The sequence below is a fragment of the Schistocerca piceifrons genome, chromosome 7 (genome assembly GCF_021461385.2).
Source record: "Schistocerca piceifrons isolate TAMUIC-IGC-003096 chromosome 7, iqSchPice1.1, whole genome shotgun sequence".
NCBI classification, from domain to species: Eukaryota; Metazoa; Arthropoda; class Insecta; order Orthoptera; family Acrididae; genus Schistocerca; species Schistocerca piceifrons.
Window position 1 is genome coordinate 808115 of NC_060144.1, and position 16464 is coordinate 824578.

General features: G+C 36.9%; 1 protein-coding gene across 1 annotated transcript in view; it reads right to left on the bottom strand.

Annotated features, from left to right (window-relative positions):
* Window positions 1–2014: 2014 nt before the first annotated feature.
* The window catches only part of LOC124805294 (protein unc-13 homolog B), a 473759-nt gene continuing 459309 nt past the window's right edge, over window positions 2015–16464 (bottom strand). Inside the window, exons 23-24 of the mRNA XM_047265806.1 lie at window positions 3494–3656; window positions 2015–3407 (exon numbers count right to left, since the gene is read on the bottom strand). Coding sequence (XP_047121762.1) covers window positions 3113–3407; window positions 3494–3656 — 458 coding nt within the window. The 3' untranslated portion in view covers window positions 2015–3112. The remainder of the gene's footprint in view (window positions 3408–3493; window positions 3657–16464) is intronic.

The window sequence follows — 16464 nt, forward strand, 5'->3', positions numbered from 1 at the left end:
TGTGCTTTTCAACATAAGTTTAAATTTGAGGTTTACTTATGTTACTGTTCTATTAAATTAATTACTTTAGCTGATTTTGAATGAAGTTCTATTCTTCAAGAAATATTTCTGTTTCAATATCACCACTGTAAATTGAATTATATTGCATATCAATTATGTGTAAATTTAATTCCATTAAAATTGCAAAAATAAAGACATGAGAAAAACGTATATGGGAGAGTTCACTAAAACAATATGGGTTGTTGGGAAATTAAATTAAACAATATGGTCTGTTGAAGTACACTGGTGTGTACTATCAAAATTTTCCATAATTCTGTTTCTTTATCACTAGAATTAACCGATTTCTCTAATTTCCCTGCAGGTCATCTGAATCCATGTAAGAAAGCACAGGGTACGATTTAAAAAAAAGGAATGAAATAAAGAAAGGAAAAAAACTATTGGGCTTGCAAAAGTATAACAGATACCTCTGTATCACATTCAGCATTTGTAAAAACATGATTTTCTGGAACTATGTGATTAATTTATATCAGCTGATACAATCTGATAGCAATACAAAGATTTTGTACTTAAAATGTGTCATTCAAATATCTCTGCACACATTATTTGCTGTCTGAATAAAAGATAAGTATACTTTGCTTTTTGGCCCCATTTTGTACTTGTAAGCAAGTATTTAACACAAACTTTACTCATAGCATGATTACAAAAAGTAGTCTAGAATTCTATGTAGTGTATGCCTCAGGAGAAAAACTGAAATGTATTTGTGGTACCAAAGTGGAAATAAGATTAACAGGTTAGCAGCAGGACTCAAAGGATCAATGACAACTTCAAGTGACCAGGCGATTATATTTAAATAAAGATAACCTACTAGTATGAATGGCAAATAATATGTGTAAAATTTCTTAAAGATGTCTGACTACCTGCATCCTTCAAGTGTTCCCATCAGAGGCATCTAGCATCTTCCTATCAAATCTATTTCTTTTAATAATCATAAGTACTAAATTATCTGACTGAATATTTTTGTGAACTAGAAACTAAAACTAAGCACACGACAATTAATCTTCTAAATGGGAAGGTCTCAGTGCATTACATGTTTCTCTTTCGAAAGCTTTAATGGTTTGCTGTACTTGTTGCAAACATATTTCATCATGTTTCACAATTATAAGCTGTTGCCCTGTAGGCAAAACTGCTTCCCTTTACAAAGGTAATTCATGAACCCACTTTTTAACTGTAAATGGAACACAGATGTAATGCAGACAAAACCACAGGAAATCTGTGTATAATCCATAATACTAGCAAAATATGCACATACTCTATGAAATTATTTAATAATATTTCTCTTATGAAATAAACTGAACTTACAAAAAAGTATTTTGTGCACATGAACTGAGATAGTCATGTAGACAGAAAAATTCATTACTTTCTTCAGAGTCTGAAAATGTGACATATAAAAATAGTTATCTTCAAGATTCAATGTGCTTACAAACTGCTACAACACCTTCAGTAATCTATATGGCAGTAACAAAGCATGACAAAGGTAGGAAACAATGCAATAAACAATATTATGGGATGTTTTCAACTGATGTTTCACTACCACCCAGACAAAATTTTTGTATATAGTTATAACAAACAATGCAGCAGAATTTTGTTTTAGTTTCTTGTTCACATACACTGTGTAGGCACAAGTATTTATGTTAAGGAGATTATGCAAATGATGATACAACAAATGAAATTATTTTAACTGAAAGATCAAAGTCTGATTACATAAACGTGTCATTCTCATCAGCCATTTTATTGCAGAGAACTTCTTACAACAAAAATTTCTCTTCAAAACTGCATCACATATATCACTTCTATGTAATTGTAGAATTATAACTTCATTGTGTTATTAGTAATGATATTATGTTGCTTTTTATCAATACAACCAAACAGAAAATGAACATCTTTCTTATACTGCTCAAGGCTGAGATTTTATTTACAAGCATTCATAGTCAGTAAACAATTGAATCATACTTAGTAACATCACTGTAACAAAAATAAAGTGATCCATGACTGCTGCTTTATAATTTCTGATGAGGATAACAGAATACGTAAATCATTTGTGACTGAGTTTTTATCAGTGATCTAATTTTTATGTACATGCATACGCACATGAGCATACATTTTTCTTTAAAAAGCTATTACTGTGTTATGGAAGATAAAGAGAGAAATAGAGATCTTAAGTGGTCGATATGACCTGTCAAAGAGGCTGGAAGGCAGGTAGCCTCAAAAATATCACAGTGAAATAGTTGGATACCAGTGTTCTGAAGCAAAGAGAACATGAAATATTTTAACAATGTCTCACATGGAACTTAATGAGGGGGCACATTATTGGTGCTTTGTTGGAGCATTTAGAATAATAAAATGCAGTTTCATTCAAGACAAGATGCAAAAGTTTTTCAAAAAAGCACATCTTGTCTTTTATGTATACATTGTAACCATTGGTCTAGTTATGAAAATGTGAGGAGAGCACATGGGTAACTGTGACAATGTGTCCTTGAAGCACATTAACATCACTTGGTCACAATTTCCATTCACTGAATAAAGTCTTTTCAAGCCATGTACATCGCCAAACATTTAACAATAGCACATATGTGTATTGCTGAAAACTTTTGACAGTTCCCATGATTACAGAAATTCAGAATATGGTCTTGTATGTTGCTTGAGCCAGCAAAACAAGCATTTTTTGGGATAAATTTTATTACTTTTTTCTTTAAAAGATAATTTGTAAATGAAATACAAAAGCTGTTTCATTTCCTTCATTTCTGTAATTATATTATGTGCGATTCCTTTTGTAAAAACTTCTGCTATTGCAGTTTCCTTCTTTCGATTAGCAATCACATGGAATGGTGTTGGTTTTTCCAAATCTTTATACTGTCTCTTTTTTATTTTTTTACTTATTTATTTATTTTTTGTGATCAATGGTAATTTGTACCAGCTCACTTAAAGCCATAGTTACCTAACAAACTTCACTGCACACACATTTCACTTCACATTTCTTCTGCTTTTTTGTGGCAAATACTGCCGGACGGTGGAAGAGTCATTTCCATTCACTAACCTATCAATCACAGGACTCTCACGTTGGGTTTGGTAAAGGATTTTCCGTCCGGACATCAGACTTCAGTTTGACAAATTCTTTTGCTACTTCATCATTTGTTCGCTGAGATAATATTCTCAAAATTGTCCAACCTGTTTCATCCATCTGTATCCTTTTCCCCAGTGAGAGCCAACATGCACATGAACCCTGCTCCACAATGTCTTTGAGCTGCATTACAGCTACACCAACTAAACGATCTTCCCGAGCAAAACAGTAGTCTTTGATGCATATGTGAAGTTCAAAGTAATCCAGCTGCTCTTCATTTCCAATAATGCTGTAAAAAAATAAATGTGTTCAACAATGAACCGAAACAAATGAACAAAATTATGAAAAATGTCAATTTCAAAGTGTAATACTTACAAATGAAAAGTTTCATTGTACTTTGGAGACCAGTTGTTTGATTTAGATTTGGTTGCATGCTTTCGTTTTTTATCAGCTAAATGAGGTCCAATGAGATTAACTTCCACAAATGGCCGGAACATTCCCGTTACTGTGGGCCACTTTAAGTCATTGGCTGCCACCACTGTGAAGTAATAAATGTTCGAATTACAACTTGTAATGGAAGGAGCAAAAGTGAAGAGGAAAAGACATGAGAGTGGTGGGAAATGTGGAGGGGAGATTGGCTGAGGGCTGTTAGAGAGAGGCAATTAGGAAAAGGAGAGGAATGTGGTGTTGGTGAGCTCACAATGACATTTGTGTGTGCACTTGAGGACTGGGTTGGGATAGGGCAGCAGAACGAAGGAAGACAATGACTGAGAAGAGGAGGATAAGTGAAGTGAGGCTGTGAAAAAAATAGTGCAGGTGAGTGTGGGACAGGGCCTAGTGGAGGCTGATACCAATGGGAAATGGGATCAAAGTATGAATTGTATGGACGATTTCCCTCTACTTAATTCCAGAGAAGATAGTATGGAAGAGAGGGGGAGGGATGGAACAGATGACACAAGCTGTGAAGCAACCATTGCAGTTGAGTACATTGTGCTCAGCATTGCGTTCCACTACTAGGTTGTCAGCTCACCTCTCTATCAGAGTTATACTCTGATTTTAGGTATCATCATTAAATAGTCACGAAAATGTGACTTTTAATATTTCACATATTAACTGAAAGTAATTTATTATAAAACAAGTAGCACTAAAAGATCATGTAGACAGTTTTGAACCAAACATAATTTTTCAGTATAAAAACTGTAAGACTAATAAAAATACAGATATCTCAGTCATACAATAAAATGTCCTATATGTGTCATATCTCTTATTGCAATTACTATGGTGTGTTGAGTACATCAACATTGCTTTCCCATTGGAATTATGATCAGAAAAGTATGAGAGGTAGTCAGAAAGCTTTAATTATAACCTTGATTAACCTTTAACTGCTGACATGCAGTCTGTGAGACCACGCGTGTTTTCCAATACGTGATTTAAATACTTTCCCGCGATCACTATCAAGCTGCATTTTCAGTAGCTTCTGAGAAGTGCATGATGACTCATGTAACTGTGAGTGAAACAGTTTTTCCACTAGACAGGTGAGTTAGAACTAATTAAATGTTGACAGAGGTCTGTCAGACCGCACGTCAGCATTAGTGTAATTATTTACAACAAAGGGGTTACTTTGTCATTCTTCCTTATATGTATTGTACACATAAATAAATTGACGTAGCCAGTCCGTCTGGCAGTAAAAGGTCAAAAAAGGACCAACAGCAACACATATGTTTTACTAATGAACATTTTGAAACAACTGTGCAACGTTGGTTAGAGGAAACCGAAGATTCGGACTTCAGTGTTGTGGGACAGACCCCAGACAACTCTGAGAATGAAGAAATAGTCTCTGACAATGATAGAGAAATGGTTGTTTCAGAAAAGGAAGACGAAGACCTAGATCCCGTACAAAGAATTTAAAATAGTTTTTATGGCAAGAACTGGTACAAATGGTCGAAAAATCCAACAAACAGAGCAGTTAGAACTCCTGCACACAAAATTATTTTAAAGTCACCCTCTTGCAAGTTGCCTAAACGTGAAAAGCATGATCCTCCTTCCATTTGGTGCAAGTTGGTAGATACTGAAATGATGAATGAAATTTTGAAATGGACGAATGAAAAACTAGCTGCTTATAAAAATAAATTCTTACGTGAAAATCGGCCTGAACTTGGTGAATTAGACTCTATAGAACCGAGAGCATTGTTTCGTATATTATTCTATTCGGCAGTTTTCAAATCAAATCATGAAAATTCTGACTACATTTTCGCATCTGATGGTTCTGGCCATGAAATTTTCAGGTGTATTATGAGCAAAAATAGATTTCTTGTACTACTGCACTGTTTACAATTCGATGATGCAACAGACAGGAGTGAAAGATTGTTGAGTGATAAGCTTGCAGCTGTATTGTTCATATTTGAAAAATTTGTTTCCAATTCCCAAAGCTCATACAATTTAAGAGAAAGTGTCACTGTGGATGAAATGTTGGTGCCTTTTCGAGGCTGTTCTTATTTTGTTCAGTACATGCCACAAAAACCTGCCAAATACACCATCATGTGTGACAGCAAAATGAGCTACTTCTACATTGGATATGTCTGAAGATGAATAATTTTTGGTACCAACTCAATCTGTTATCCACTTACATAATAGAGGGAAACATTCCACGTGGGATATGTTATCCACTTATCCACTTATGTAAGCCTATTTATAGCTCACATCGCAATGTTACTGCTGACAATTGGTTTTCATCTATTGAGTTGGTCAATTATTTGATAAATAAGGACCTTACGTATGCTGAAAAAAAAAAAAGAAAAAAAAAGAATTACCTAATGAATCTCTTCCAAACAAAAACCGTGAAGAAGAGTCTGCGTTATTTGGTTTCACGGGTACAAAAACGTTATGTTCATATGTGCCTAAAAAAAATAAATAAGTGGTGTTAGTTTCATCAATGCACCATTCTAATGAAATAGATAGGCATACAAACAAACCTGAAAATATTGCCTATTACAGTTCCACAGAGGGAGGTGTGGATGAGCTTGACAAGAAATGCGAAATTTACTCGACGAGCCGAAGGACAAGACAATGGTCGAAGGCAATTTTTTACGGAATTTTCGATCTGAGTGGGGTAAATGCGTATGTGATCTACAACACACAATTTACCACCAAGCCAATAGATAGAGGAGTTTTTCTGAAAATATTAGCACAAGCTTTAGCATTGCCTCAAATGAAATGACATGCTGTGGACAGCAAGTGGTCATGGGAATTAAGAGCGACCAACATCAGAGTTCTTGGACCCGATGCACCGGAAGAACAAGCACCAGACCCTGAAGAAGGAGGTATAAATAGGTGAACCTGCTACACCTGCCCTCCAAAACTAAAGAGAAAAACGGGTTATTCGTGTAACTCGTACAAAAAGGCTATTTGTCTACAATGTGCAACATTTGCATGTAAAAACTGCAGCTAATGTTGTGCTATAGCTATTTTTTTTTATAATAAGACTGAAATAAGTCATTAGCATGTTAAGTTACTCGGAGTGCCTTATAATTTATTGTTTTAAACAGTGTTTAGTAAAATAAAAAAATTTGTAGTTTTTTTAATTCTTATTTTGTTGCTCCTTCTCCGCTCATGTTTGTAACACACAATCATGGAATATATCAAAAAACCTTTATAAACAGTATGTTTCACAAGTAAATTTACATGCCTTTCAATTCTTATACATGTATTTCAAGTATTTATATATATAAAAATAAAAAAACACATCGAGATGTTGCCTGTATGACGCCAACAATGCAGTGGTCTGAGAGACCGCACATCAGCGGTAGTGTGACAAGATTGGCATGTCGTCAGATAAAGGTTAAATAAAGTTACATGCTTGCAGCCATGGCAAACACTGAAATCACCATACCATAGCACCATAGTATGCTGCTAGGGGAATTAGAACAAAATGACACTGTACACTGATAAAGTAGAGTACCATGAGGCAACTAGTTTTTTGCATTTCAAGGGGAACAACACTGTAACAATCAACACTGAGTTGGCAGAAGTGTACAGCCACAATGCTCCAGCATATGATGCTGTGATTAGGTGATGGAGGCACTGCCAGTATGGTCAAATATGTCTGAATGATGGCGAACATAGTGGTAGACCATCTCTCTGTGAAGAACTAGGGATTGCAAGAGAATTGTTGCTCGAAGATCAGTACACCATAATCAAGGTGACAGTGGAAAAGTGAAAATCTTTTATCAGTTTTCAACATCTTTTCCTACATTTTGAATTTGAGAAAGGGCACTGCATGTTGGTCTCCACATCTGCTCACACCCATTCCAAAAGCCTCCTGAACCTAACTGGCAGCTAAAGTGTTGCAGCTGCCCCAGGTCAATTCAGATAATTTCTTCACACAGCCATGGATGTGTGGTGGGGACAGATCATCACACAGGCATCAACTGACATCAGCTGATGAAGTTATGGGAGGCTATCAAAATGAAGTTTTCTTTCCATGTCAAGGCCTCAGTTTATTTCCTCACATATGCTACTTCTATCAAATTTTGCTCCCCCCTTCACCCCCCCCCCCCCCCCCTCCAAATTCCTATATTTTTCTGGCATGGTATCAAGAGTGATTTCTTCCTTTTTTGTCAGATGAAGGCATTTCCCAAATGATGATGAAGTGATTTTCAAGGTGGAATGATTTCCTAACAGCCAAAATGCAGACAACCAATTCATCCATCATTTAGAAAAAAAAAAAAATTGTCTCATTTAAGGATGAATATGTGGGTAAGGCCTAACGCTATTACCAAGGTTCATGGCTGCAGCTTGATTTTTTTGAGATCATAATCAAAATTTTGTGACCATCCCTTATATGTGGACATTCCTTCAATAAATATGAAGTAAGGCATAGTAACTGTGCATTATATAGTGAAAAATCCTTGGAACATATCCAGTGTAAAAGCTGTTGGTGTTAGATTTGAAAAATTGAAAAATGAACATGCTCTTTTAATAAATTATTTGCATGACTATCAACTGTCCTGTGCTTCCTCTACACAGCACATGGTGTTTTCAGAAGTCTGATTTTTAACTGATGGCAGCTGTGATCAAATGATACATGAGTGATGGAAACATGCAGAGATATGATTTTTAAGGTTAAAATACGCTCCTGGAAATGGAAACAAGAACACATTGACACCGGTGTGTCAGACCCACCATACTTGCTCCGGACACTGCGAGAGGGCTGTACAAGCAATGATCACACGCACGGCACAGCGGACACATCAGGAACCGCGGTGTTGGCCGTCGAATGGCGCTAGCTGCGCAGCATTTGTGCACCGCCGCCGTCAGTGTCAGCCAGTTTGCCGTGGCATACGGAGCTCCATCGCAGTCTTTAACACTGGTAGCATGCCGCGACAGCGTGGACGTGAACCGTATGTGCAGTTGACGGACTTTGAGCGAGGGCGTATAGTGGGCATGCGGGAGGCCGGGTGGACGTACCGCCGAATTGCTCAACACGTGGGGCGTGAGGTCTCCACAGTACATCGATGTTGTCACCAGTGGTCGGCGGAAGGTGCACGTGCCCGTCGACCTGGGACCGGACCGCAGCGACGCACGGATGCACGCCAAGACCGTAGGATCCTACGCAGTGCCGTAGGGGACCGCACCGCCACTTCCCAGCAAATTAGGGACACTGTTGCTCCTGGGGTATCGGCGAGGACCATTCGCAACCGTCTCCATGAAGCTGGGCTACGGTCCCGCACACCGTTAGGCCGTCTTCCGCTCACGCCCCAACATCATGCAGCCCGCCTCCAGTGGTGTCGCGACAGGCGTGAATGGAGGGACGAATGGAGACGTGTCGTCTTCAGCGATGAGAGTCGCTTCTGCCTTGGTGCCAATGATGGTCGTATGCGTGTTTGGCGCCGTGCAGGTGAGCGCCACAATCAGGACTGCATACGACCGAGGCACACAGGGCCAACACCCGGCATCATGGTGTGGGGAGCGATCTCCTACACTGGCCGTACACCACTGGTGATCGTCGAGGGGACACTGAATAGTGCACGGTACATCCAAACCGTCATCGAACCCATCGTTCTACCATTCCTAGACCGGCAAGGGAACTTGCTGTTCCAACAGGACAATGCACGTCCGCATGTATTCCGTGCCACCCAACGTGCTCTAGAAGGTGTAAGTCAACTACCCTGGCCAGTAAGATCTCCGGATCTGTCCCCCATTGAGCATGTTTGGGACTGGATGAAGCGTCGTCTCACGCGGTCTGCACGTCCAGCACGAACGCTGGTCCAACTGAGGCACCAGGTGGAAATGGCATGGCAAGCCGTTCCACAGGACTACATCCAGCATCTCTACGATCGTCTCCATGGGAGAATAGCAGCCTGCATTGCTGCGAAAGGTGGATATACACTGTACTAGTGCCGACATTGTGCATGCTCTGTTGCCTGTGTCTATGTGCCTGTGGTTCTGTCAGTGTGATCATGTGATGTGTCTGACCCCAGGAATGTGTCAATAAAGTTTCCCCTTCCTGGGACAATGAATTCACTGTGTTCTTATTTCAATTTCCAGGAGTGTAATTAAGATGTTGCAATGTGATGAAGGCAGGTTATAAAATAGGTAAACACATGGTTGTGGAAGCTATAATGTTTCAGGCTGGAAGACAACCAGCATATAGTATACAAAATATAACCAATATAGTGGATCCATTTGACAATGCAGAAGCTAATTCTCTTACTTTGCAACAGAAGTATGAAAATGGACTTTGAGGAGTCAATGCAAGAGGAACAATGAATTGTCCACCAACTGTACAAAAACTAATACAATGGAAGGAGTGAACATTTTTGGGAACAGTCATACACAAAAAATTCAAAACATATTTCAGACTCTGCTAAATGGAATTTGTCTGGCTCCGCTACTGTTAAGGAACTGATCTGGAACTTAATAATAACTGAAAGATTTTTTCCTTGTAATAAAACTATGTAATATATCCTGCAATGAAACCATGGTTTTATTAAAAATCTGCTTGTCATATTCAGGTTTCTGCAGTTTGAAAATATCCCATGAACTTGCCACTGCACTGAGATAAGATTTGTTGAACCGGTTATGTCTATATGGGCAACGCTTTTACTTAATGAGCTATAGAGGCATGATTTGTCCTAGTGAAGTACATGCAGAAGTGAAGCAGTGCGAGTGAGTCCTGCCTTGGTAGCCCAGTCGAAAGAGCACTGCCTCCTGCTCTGATACACGGTTTTAATCTGACAGTAAGTTTTAAAAGAGTGAATACTCTGGCACAGAATGGAAGATTAATTCTGGAGGTGAGTCCTCCTCCCAATTCCTTCCACTAACAAAAATTGGTGAAGTGTTAACTACAACAGGATTTGATCTAAAAATAATAAGTCACGGCAAATACTAAATGACCAAGTGGAAGCTCATTTCACTCTTAATGTATGTAACTGAGTAGATTTTCATAGGGCTTACATCATAATAACATCATTATGCATTTAAATATTGGAGACCTAGTTGAAAAAATTATCAGCAAACACTGTGATAAGAAAATGCTTTCAGAGAAAATGCTTAAAGGTGTGCTGACTTAAAAACAGAAACAGTTAATTTTACCTTCATGCTTATGAATAAGGAATCAAAGGATGTGAAAGCACATGCCCCCCCACAGTAACAGTGAGGAATAAATTGTGAATGAAACACGGAATCTGATTAGATCAGCGAAAACTGTATACCCAACATCCAGGCTGGTAATTAGTGGAATTATTCATCGAAGATTGGTAAGTGATACTTACATCAACAGGATAAATAGCGGCATTAGGAAACAATGCAACAGACTCGGTGCAGTATTCATTGACCCAAACAAATTCTTAAACTGCAAGTTTCTGGGAAAAGATGGCCTGCACTTGAATAGATTAGGCTCTGTGAACCTTAGTAAAATGTTCATAGACGTGTGTAAAGTCCTAAGAAGCAAGGGAAACTAATTCATTGTGATAGGGGTGACAAAGAAAAAATTCAAACTGAAAATAAAAAGTTTACGTACCAAACAAAGGATGCACGTGAAATAATTAAAAGCAAAAGTGATCTATTGATGCACTGGAATATAAATGGCTTAGGGGCAGAACTACCAAATCATAAATTCTCAAAAATCGACGAACTAAAAATTCTGCTTTCAGAATCCGTAAATATTAAAATAATCTGCCTAAATGAACACTGGTTAACAGAAGATAGTATAAAAGTACTAAATAGTATTAATAATTTTAAGGTAGCTGCTAGCTTTTGTAGAATAAGCAAATCTCGTGGAGGCTCCTGCATTTTTGTCAATTCTTCTGTAAGATATACAGTAAGAGACAGTTTTAATTATTTAAATGAAGAGAGCGAGTTTGAAAGTTGCTCTGTAGAACTGAGTGATCTGAATACACTAGTTATAGCAATCTACAGAATTCCTGGATGTGCGGTAACAAAAGTGTTTTTAGCCAAATTCGAATGCCTCCTGGAAAAACTCCAGAAAGAAAGTAAGAAAAAAGTTGTTATAGCAGCAGACTTCAACTTAAATGTCTTAGTTGAAAGCAATGATTCCACAAAATTTCGTGACTTAATTCAGAAATGTGGTTTCAAGTTAAATTTTTCTGAAGGCACTAGGGAAAAGAGCAGATCAGTGACCTGCATTGATAATATTATTACTAACTACAAATTTGACAGTGGAAAAAAGCACAAATACTGCTTAGACTTGGTTATTTCAGATCACTCAGCTCTGTTTATTGAGCTCCCAAAAGCAGATAACCTAAAGCCTCCAGAAGTGTGTATAAAAAGGGATCTCAGTAAAAGTAAAATGGATTTATTCTGCAGTAAATTAAGTATAATAAGCTGGCCTGTAGACTACAATAGTTCAAGCTCGATAAACTATGACAAATTCTTAAATTGTTTCTTTGAGGTATTTAATGAATCATTTCCTCGTAGATATAAGCAAAAGAAAGTAAATGGTAAACTCAAATGGATTACAACAGGGATAAAAATCTCTAGTGCCAGAAAGAGAGAGCTCCACAATGAGTTAAAATCAAACAGAAATCCAGATTTTGTTATTTATGTCAAACAGTATAAAGCTGTATTTAGGAAAGTTGTAGTGGCAGCTAAAAAAATGGCAAATAATAAATTCATACGAGAACAAAGAAATAAGACAAAAGCAGTGTGGTCAGTTGTTCAGTCTGAACTAGGAGCCTAAGTAAAAATTCATGAGATTTTGAAAATTAGACATGAAAATGAAATTATAGTAAACCCTGTTCAGATGTCAAGTAGTTTCAATGAATTCTTCCTAAATGTAGTAGGATCAGATGTGGATATGACATTCTATCAGGGCATCACAAATTTGGAAAATAGCCAGAACACATCTTTTAAACAATTTGAAAAAAATCACCCAAAGGGATGTGGAAAAGGAAATATTGTCTCTAAAAAACAAAACCTCACATGGGTGGGATGAAATAACAACATCTGTAATCAAGTATGTGCACGATATTATTTCCCAAACACTGTCAACTATTATAAACCAATCTTTAGAACAGGGATACTTTCCAGAGGTATTGAAATATGGTGAGATCAAACCTCTATTCAAGAAAGGATCGACAGAAGATATGGGGAATTACCGCCCTATCTCTCTCTTGCCGGTCTTCTCTAAAGTGTTTGAAAAGATTGCTGCAAAACAAATTAATAACTTTCTTACTGTAAATGATATAATTTTTAAAAACCAGTTCGGATTCCAACAGGGTAAAAGCACTGTGAATGCTGTAAATGAGTTTATCCAAAAAATATGCTCCACGTTAGATAAAGGTAGAAAGGTCACAGGTATATTCTGTGATCTGACTAAAGCTTTTGATTCAGTGAACCATGCATTACTCCTCCACAAATTACAGATGTATGGAATCAGAGACACTGCTTTAAAATGGTTTAGCTCTTACCTGTCAGGTAGGAAACAAAGAGTAATTTTAACTTCAAATGGAACCAATTATTCATCAGACTGGAAAACAGTTCCCCAAGGAGTCCCACAAGGTTCGATATTGGGTCCCTATCTGTTTCTGTTTTACGTAAATGACCTACCACTTGCTATTGATGTTCATTCAGTCTTATTTGCTGATGATACATCAGTTCTAATTGAAAATGAGGTATCTGAAAATATTCCAGAAAAAGCCAAAAATACTGTAGAAAAGCTTGAATCTTGGTTCTATCAAAATGGACTAAAACTAAATGTAACTAAAACCAAAATGATGCAATTTGAAGCTAAATCAGTAGAAAGGAGTGAAATAAATATAACTTGCAATGATCAGGATATCACAGAAGCAAACCACATGAAGTTCTTAGGCCTAAATCTTGACAAAAATTTAAATTGGAAGGTACACATAGATTACTTAGCAAATAAACTGAACAACTTAGCATTTGCAATGTGTATTTTGTCAGGTGCCACAAACATGGATACCAGAAAGATAGTTTATCACTGCTACTTTGAGTCAGTTATTCGTTATGGCATAATCTTCTGGGGAAATTCTGCAAATGTCACTAGGCTCCTAGTATTACAAAAGAAAGTAATTAGAAACATGTGTGTTGCAAAAAAATGGGAATCCTGTCGACCACCGTTAAAAAATTTAAAAATACTATCTATCCCCTCACTTTACATATATGAGATGGTAGTGTTCCTATATAGAAATCAACATACACTAGACACTTTCTGTTTTGACCACAACTACAGCACTCGCCACAGAGATAACTTCAAACTTCCAACACATCATTTAAAACATTATGCCCAAATGCCAGAGTATATGGGGTTAAAAATTTTCAATAAAATAAAAGGCAGTAATATATTTAAAATGGAGATTGGTTCACTGAAAAGATCGCTCTTTACTCTTCTGGTGGAGAAGTGTTATTATTCTGTCGATGAATTCATTGAGGACAGCTTCACAATCTGAACACAGGGATTCTATTACATTTATTATTTTATGTACATGTGTGGCTGTAACTTAGAAATGTAAAATATAATGTAAACTTTTGTTTTTCTCTTAAAAAAGTGGAAAAAAGTGTCTTTTGTAAGCCTTGACATGTCTCCTGTACATCAAATCAAATGATTTGAAAATTGTATGTAATGAGATGAATAAACCACATATCACACATGCACTATAGTTTACTCCTCAGTAAAATGACACAAAATTTTCACTGCCCTAAGTAATATTTCTTTGAGAGTTGCTGCTCAGAATATAAAGAGCTCAATTTGTTAAACATCAAAACATGTTGTACCTCTATATATAAAATAAACTCTTCATGCCTTAATAAATCATTGGCTCAGAATGAAAAACTTGTATCTCAAAAATAAAACAAAAATATTTTTCTTGCATTATTAGGCTGTAAACCTTGTATTTCAACAATTAGTGAGCAAATGATAGGTAACGGGCTACGTGCTGCACTCTAGTGAGGAAAACCACAAATACTGTTTAGGCAACCATGACGTGAGAAAACCAGGCATAATTTTTCTGAGATACAAAGTTTTCACTATAAGCCAACAAAATGCACAATACAGCTGCATAATCTAAAAACAGAAAAATTGTGCAAGAAAGTACGACATCAATAAAGATTTAAGAAACTTATTAATCTATTTTGCTTTAATGAACGTGCAAAATAAAAATAAACTCAAATTTTGATAAATATTCAAGAGCAATGGTATCTGCTGAAACAAATATATGTAACAATGTAAGGAGCTAATTGACATATATAGTGATGATGTTGATGAGGTTCCATACTTCGAGGAGCATAGGGGACGATGTGGGAGACCCGCACTCCGTACTAGGCAAGGTCCTAATGGAGGTGGTTTGCCATTGCCTTCCTTTGACTGTAATGGGGATGAATGATGATGATGCAGATGACACAACAACACTCGGTCATCTCGAGGCAGGAAAAATCCCTGACCTCAACATGAATTGAACCCAGGACCCCATGTGCGGGAAGCGAGAATGCTACCACAGGACATATATAGTAAAGCTCTCTAAGATAATGACCACAGAACCATTAATCATAAAACATTATGATAACATCATGAAAAACCCACAGATTATACATAAGATTATTAATAACTATTTCACTAGTTTTATCGACCAGTCAACCCATATTATAGATGCACAAGTTGAGGCCCCATGTCACCTCACTCAATGTATGAAGTCAGAATTGGTGGTGGTGAATGAGCAGGAAGTATGCAAGGTGATAATCATGCTGATGAAAAAAATTTCATCTGGCTAGGATGCCATACCCAGTGTGACTGATAAGGTATGTTTAAAACAAATCTGAAAACTTATGCAATTAACTGCAGCAGTAGAGAAAACACATGTATATTCAGCTGTTCACAAAATCAGTGGTGTGAAACCATTGTTCAAAATGGGATGTAAGGAAGATGTCTCTAACTGAGGACCAGTATCGCTAATTCTGACATTTATTATGATATTATAAAGTAAAATTCTATCACAGCTTAGTTGACATTTTACACAGCACAAATTGCTTATAGATTCTTAGCATGGTTTTAGAAAAGAGGTAAGCACAATCACAGCAGTAACACAGTTCTTCCTTGAGGTATAATGTCTGTTGGATTAGAGAATGCAAACAGTAGGTATATTTTAGCACATGATGACAAAAGCATTTGATACAGCAAACCACGTTACTTCTAGAAAGCACTGAATTCATATCATATTGGGGATCCTTCTACACATTTTATAGCAACATACCTATTGAATTGTAAGCAATGCATTAACTTGAAATACAAATTAGATGAAAAAATTATAAATTTCAATCCACCAGTGAAACAGTAATACAAGGTGCACCTCAGGCCTCAATCCTTGGTCCCTTTCTCATCCTTAGGAACAACCCATTATCTCCCATATTAGATGCAGATGACACCTCAATCTTATTCTGTGGTGGAGATTACAAGGAGCTAGAATCTTCTGCTGCAAGTGGGATTAACAGTACTAATGAAGTATGTCAACAATCAGGGCCTCAAGGTGAATGTTATCAAATCTCTGTTATTGGCATTTAAAACAATTATCACCAAACAAATGTAAATAATGTATGTAACACTGCAGCAACAGAAACTGGTAGCTGTAAATTTCTGGGCGGATATGTCAATGAAAATCTGTGGTGGACAAATAATATTAACTTTGTATGTGGAAAAGTCAATAGTGGCTTATATCTCCTTAGCCAGGTCATGAAGATAGTTCCTAGCAGCTGACATCCAATTAAGAAGAATATTGCTATTACAGAAATGAGCAGTAAGACTTATATGTGGAACAAACCACAGAGTCATGCTGTGAAATGTTCATACAGCACAAATACTTACAATATATTTG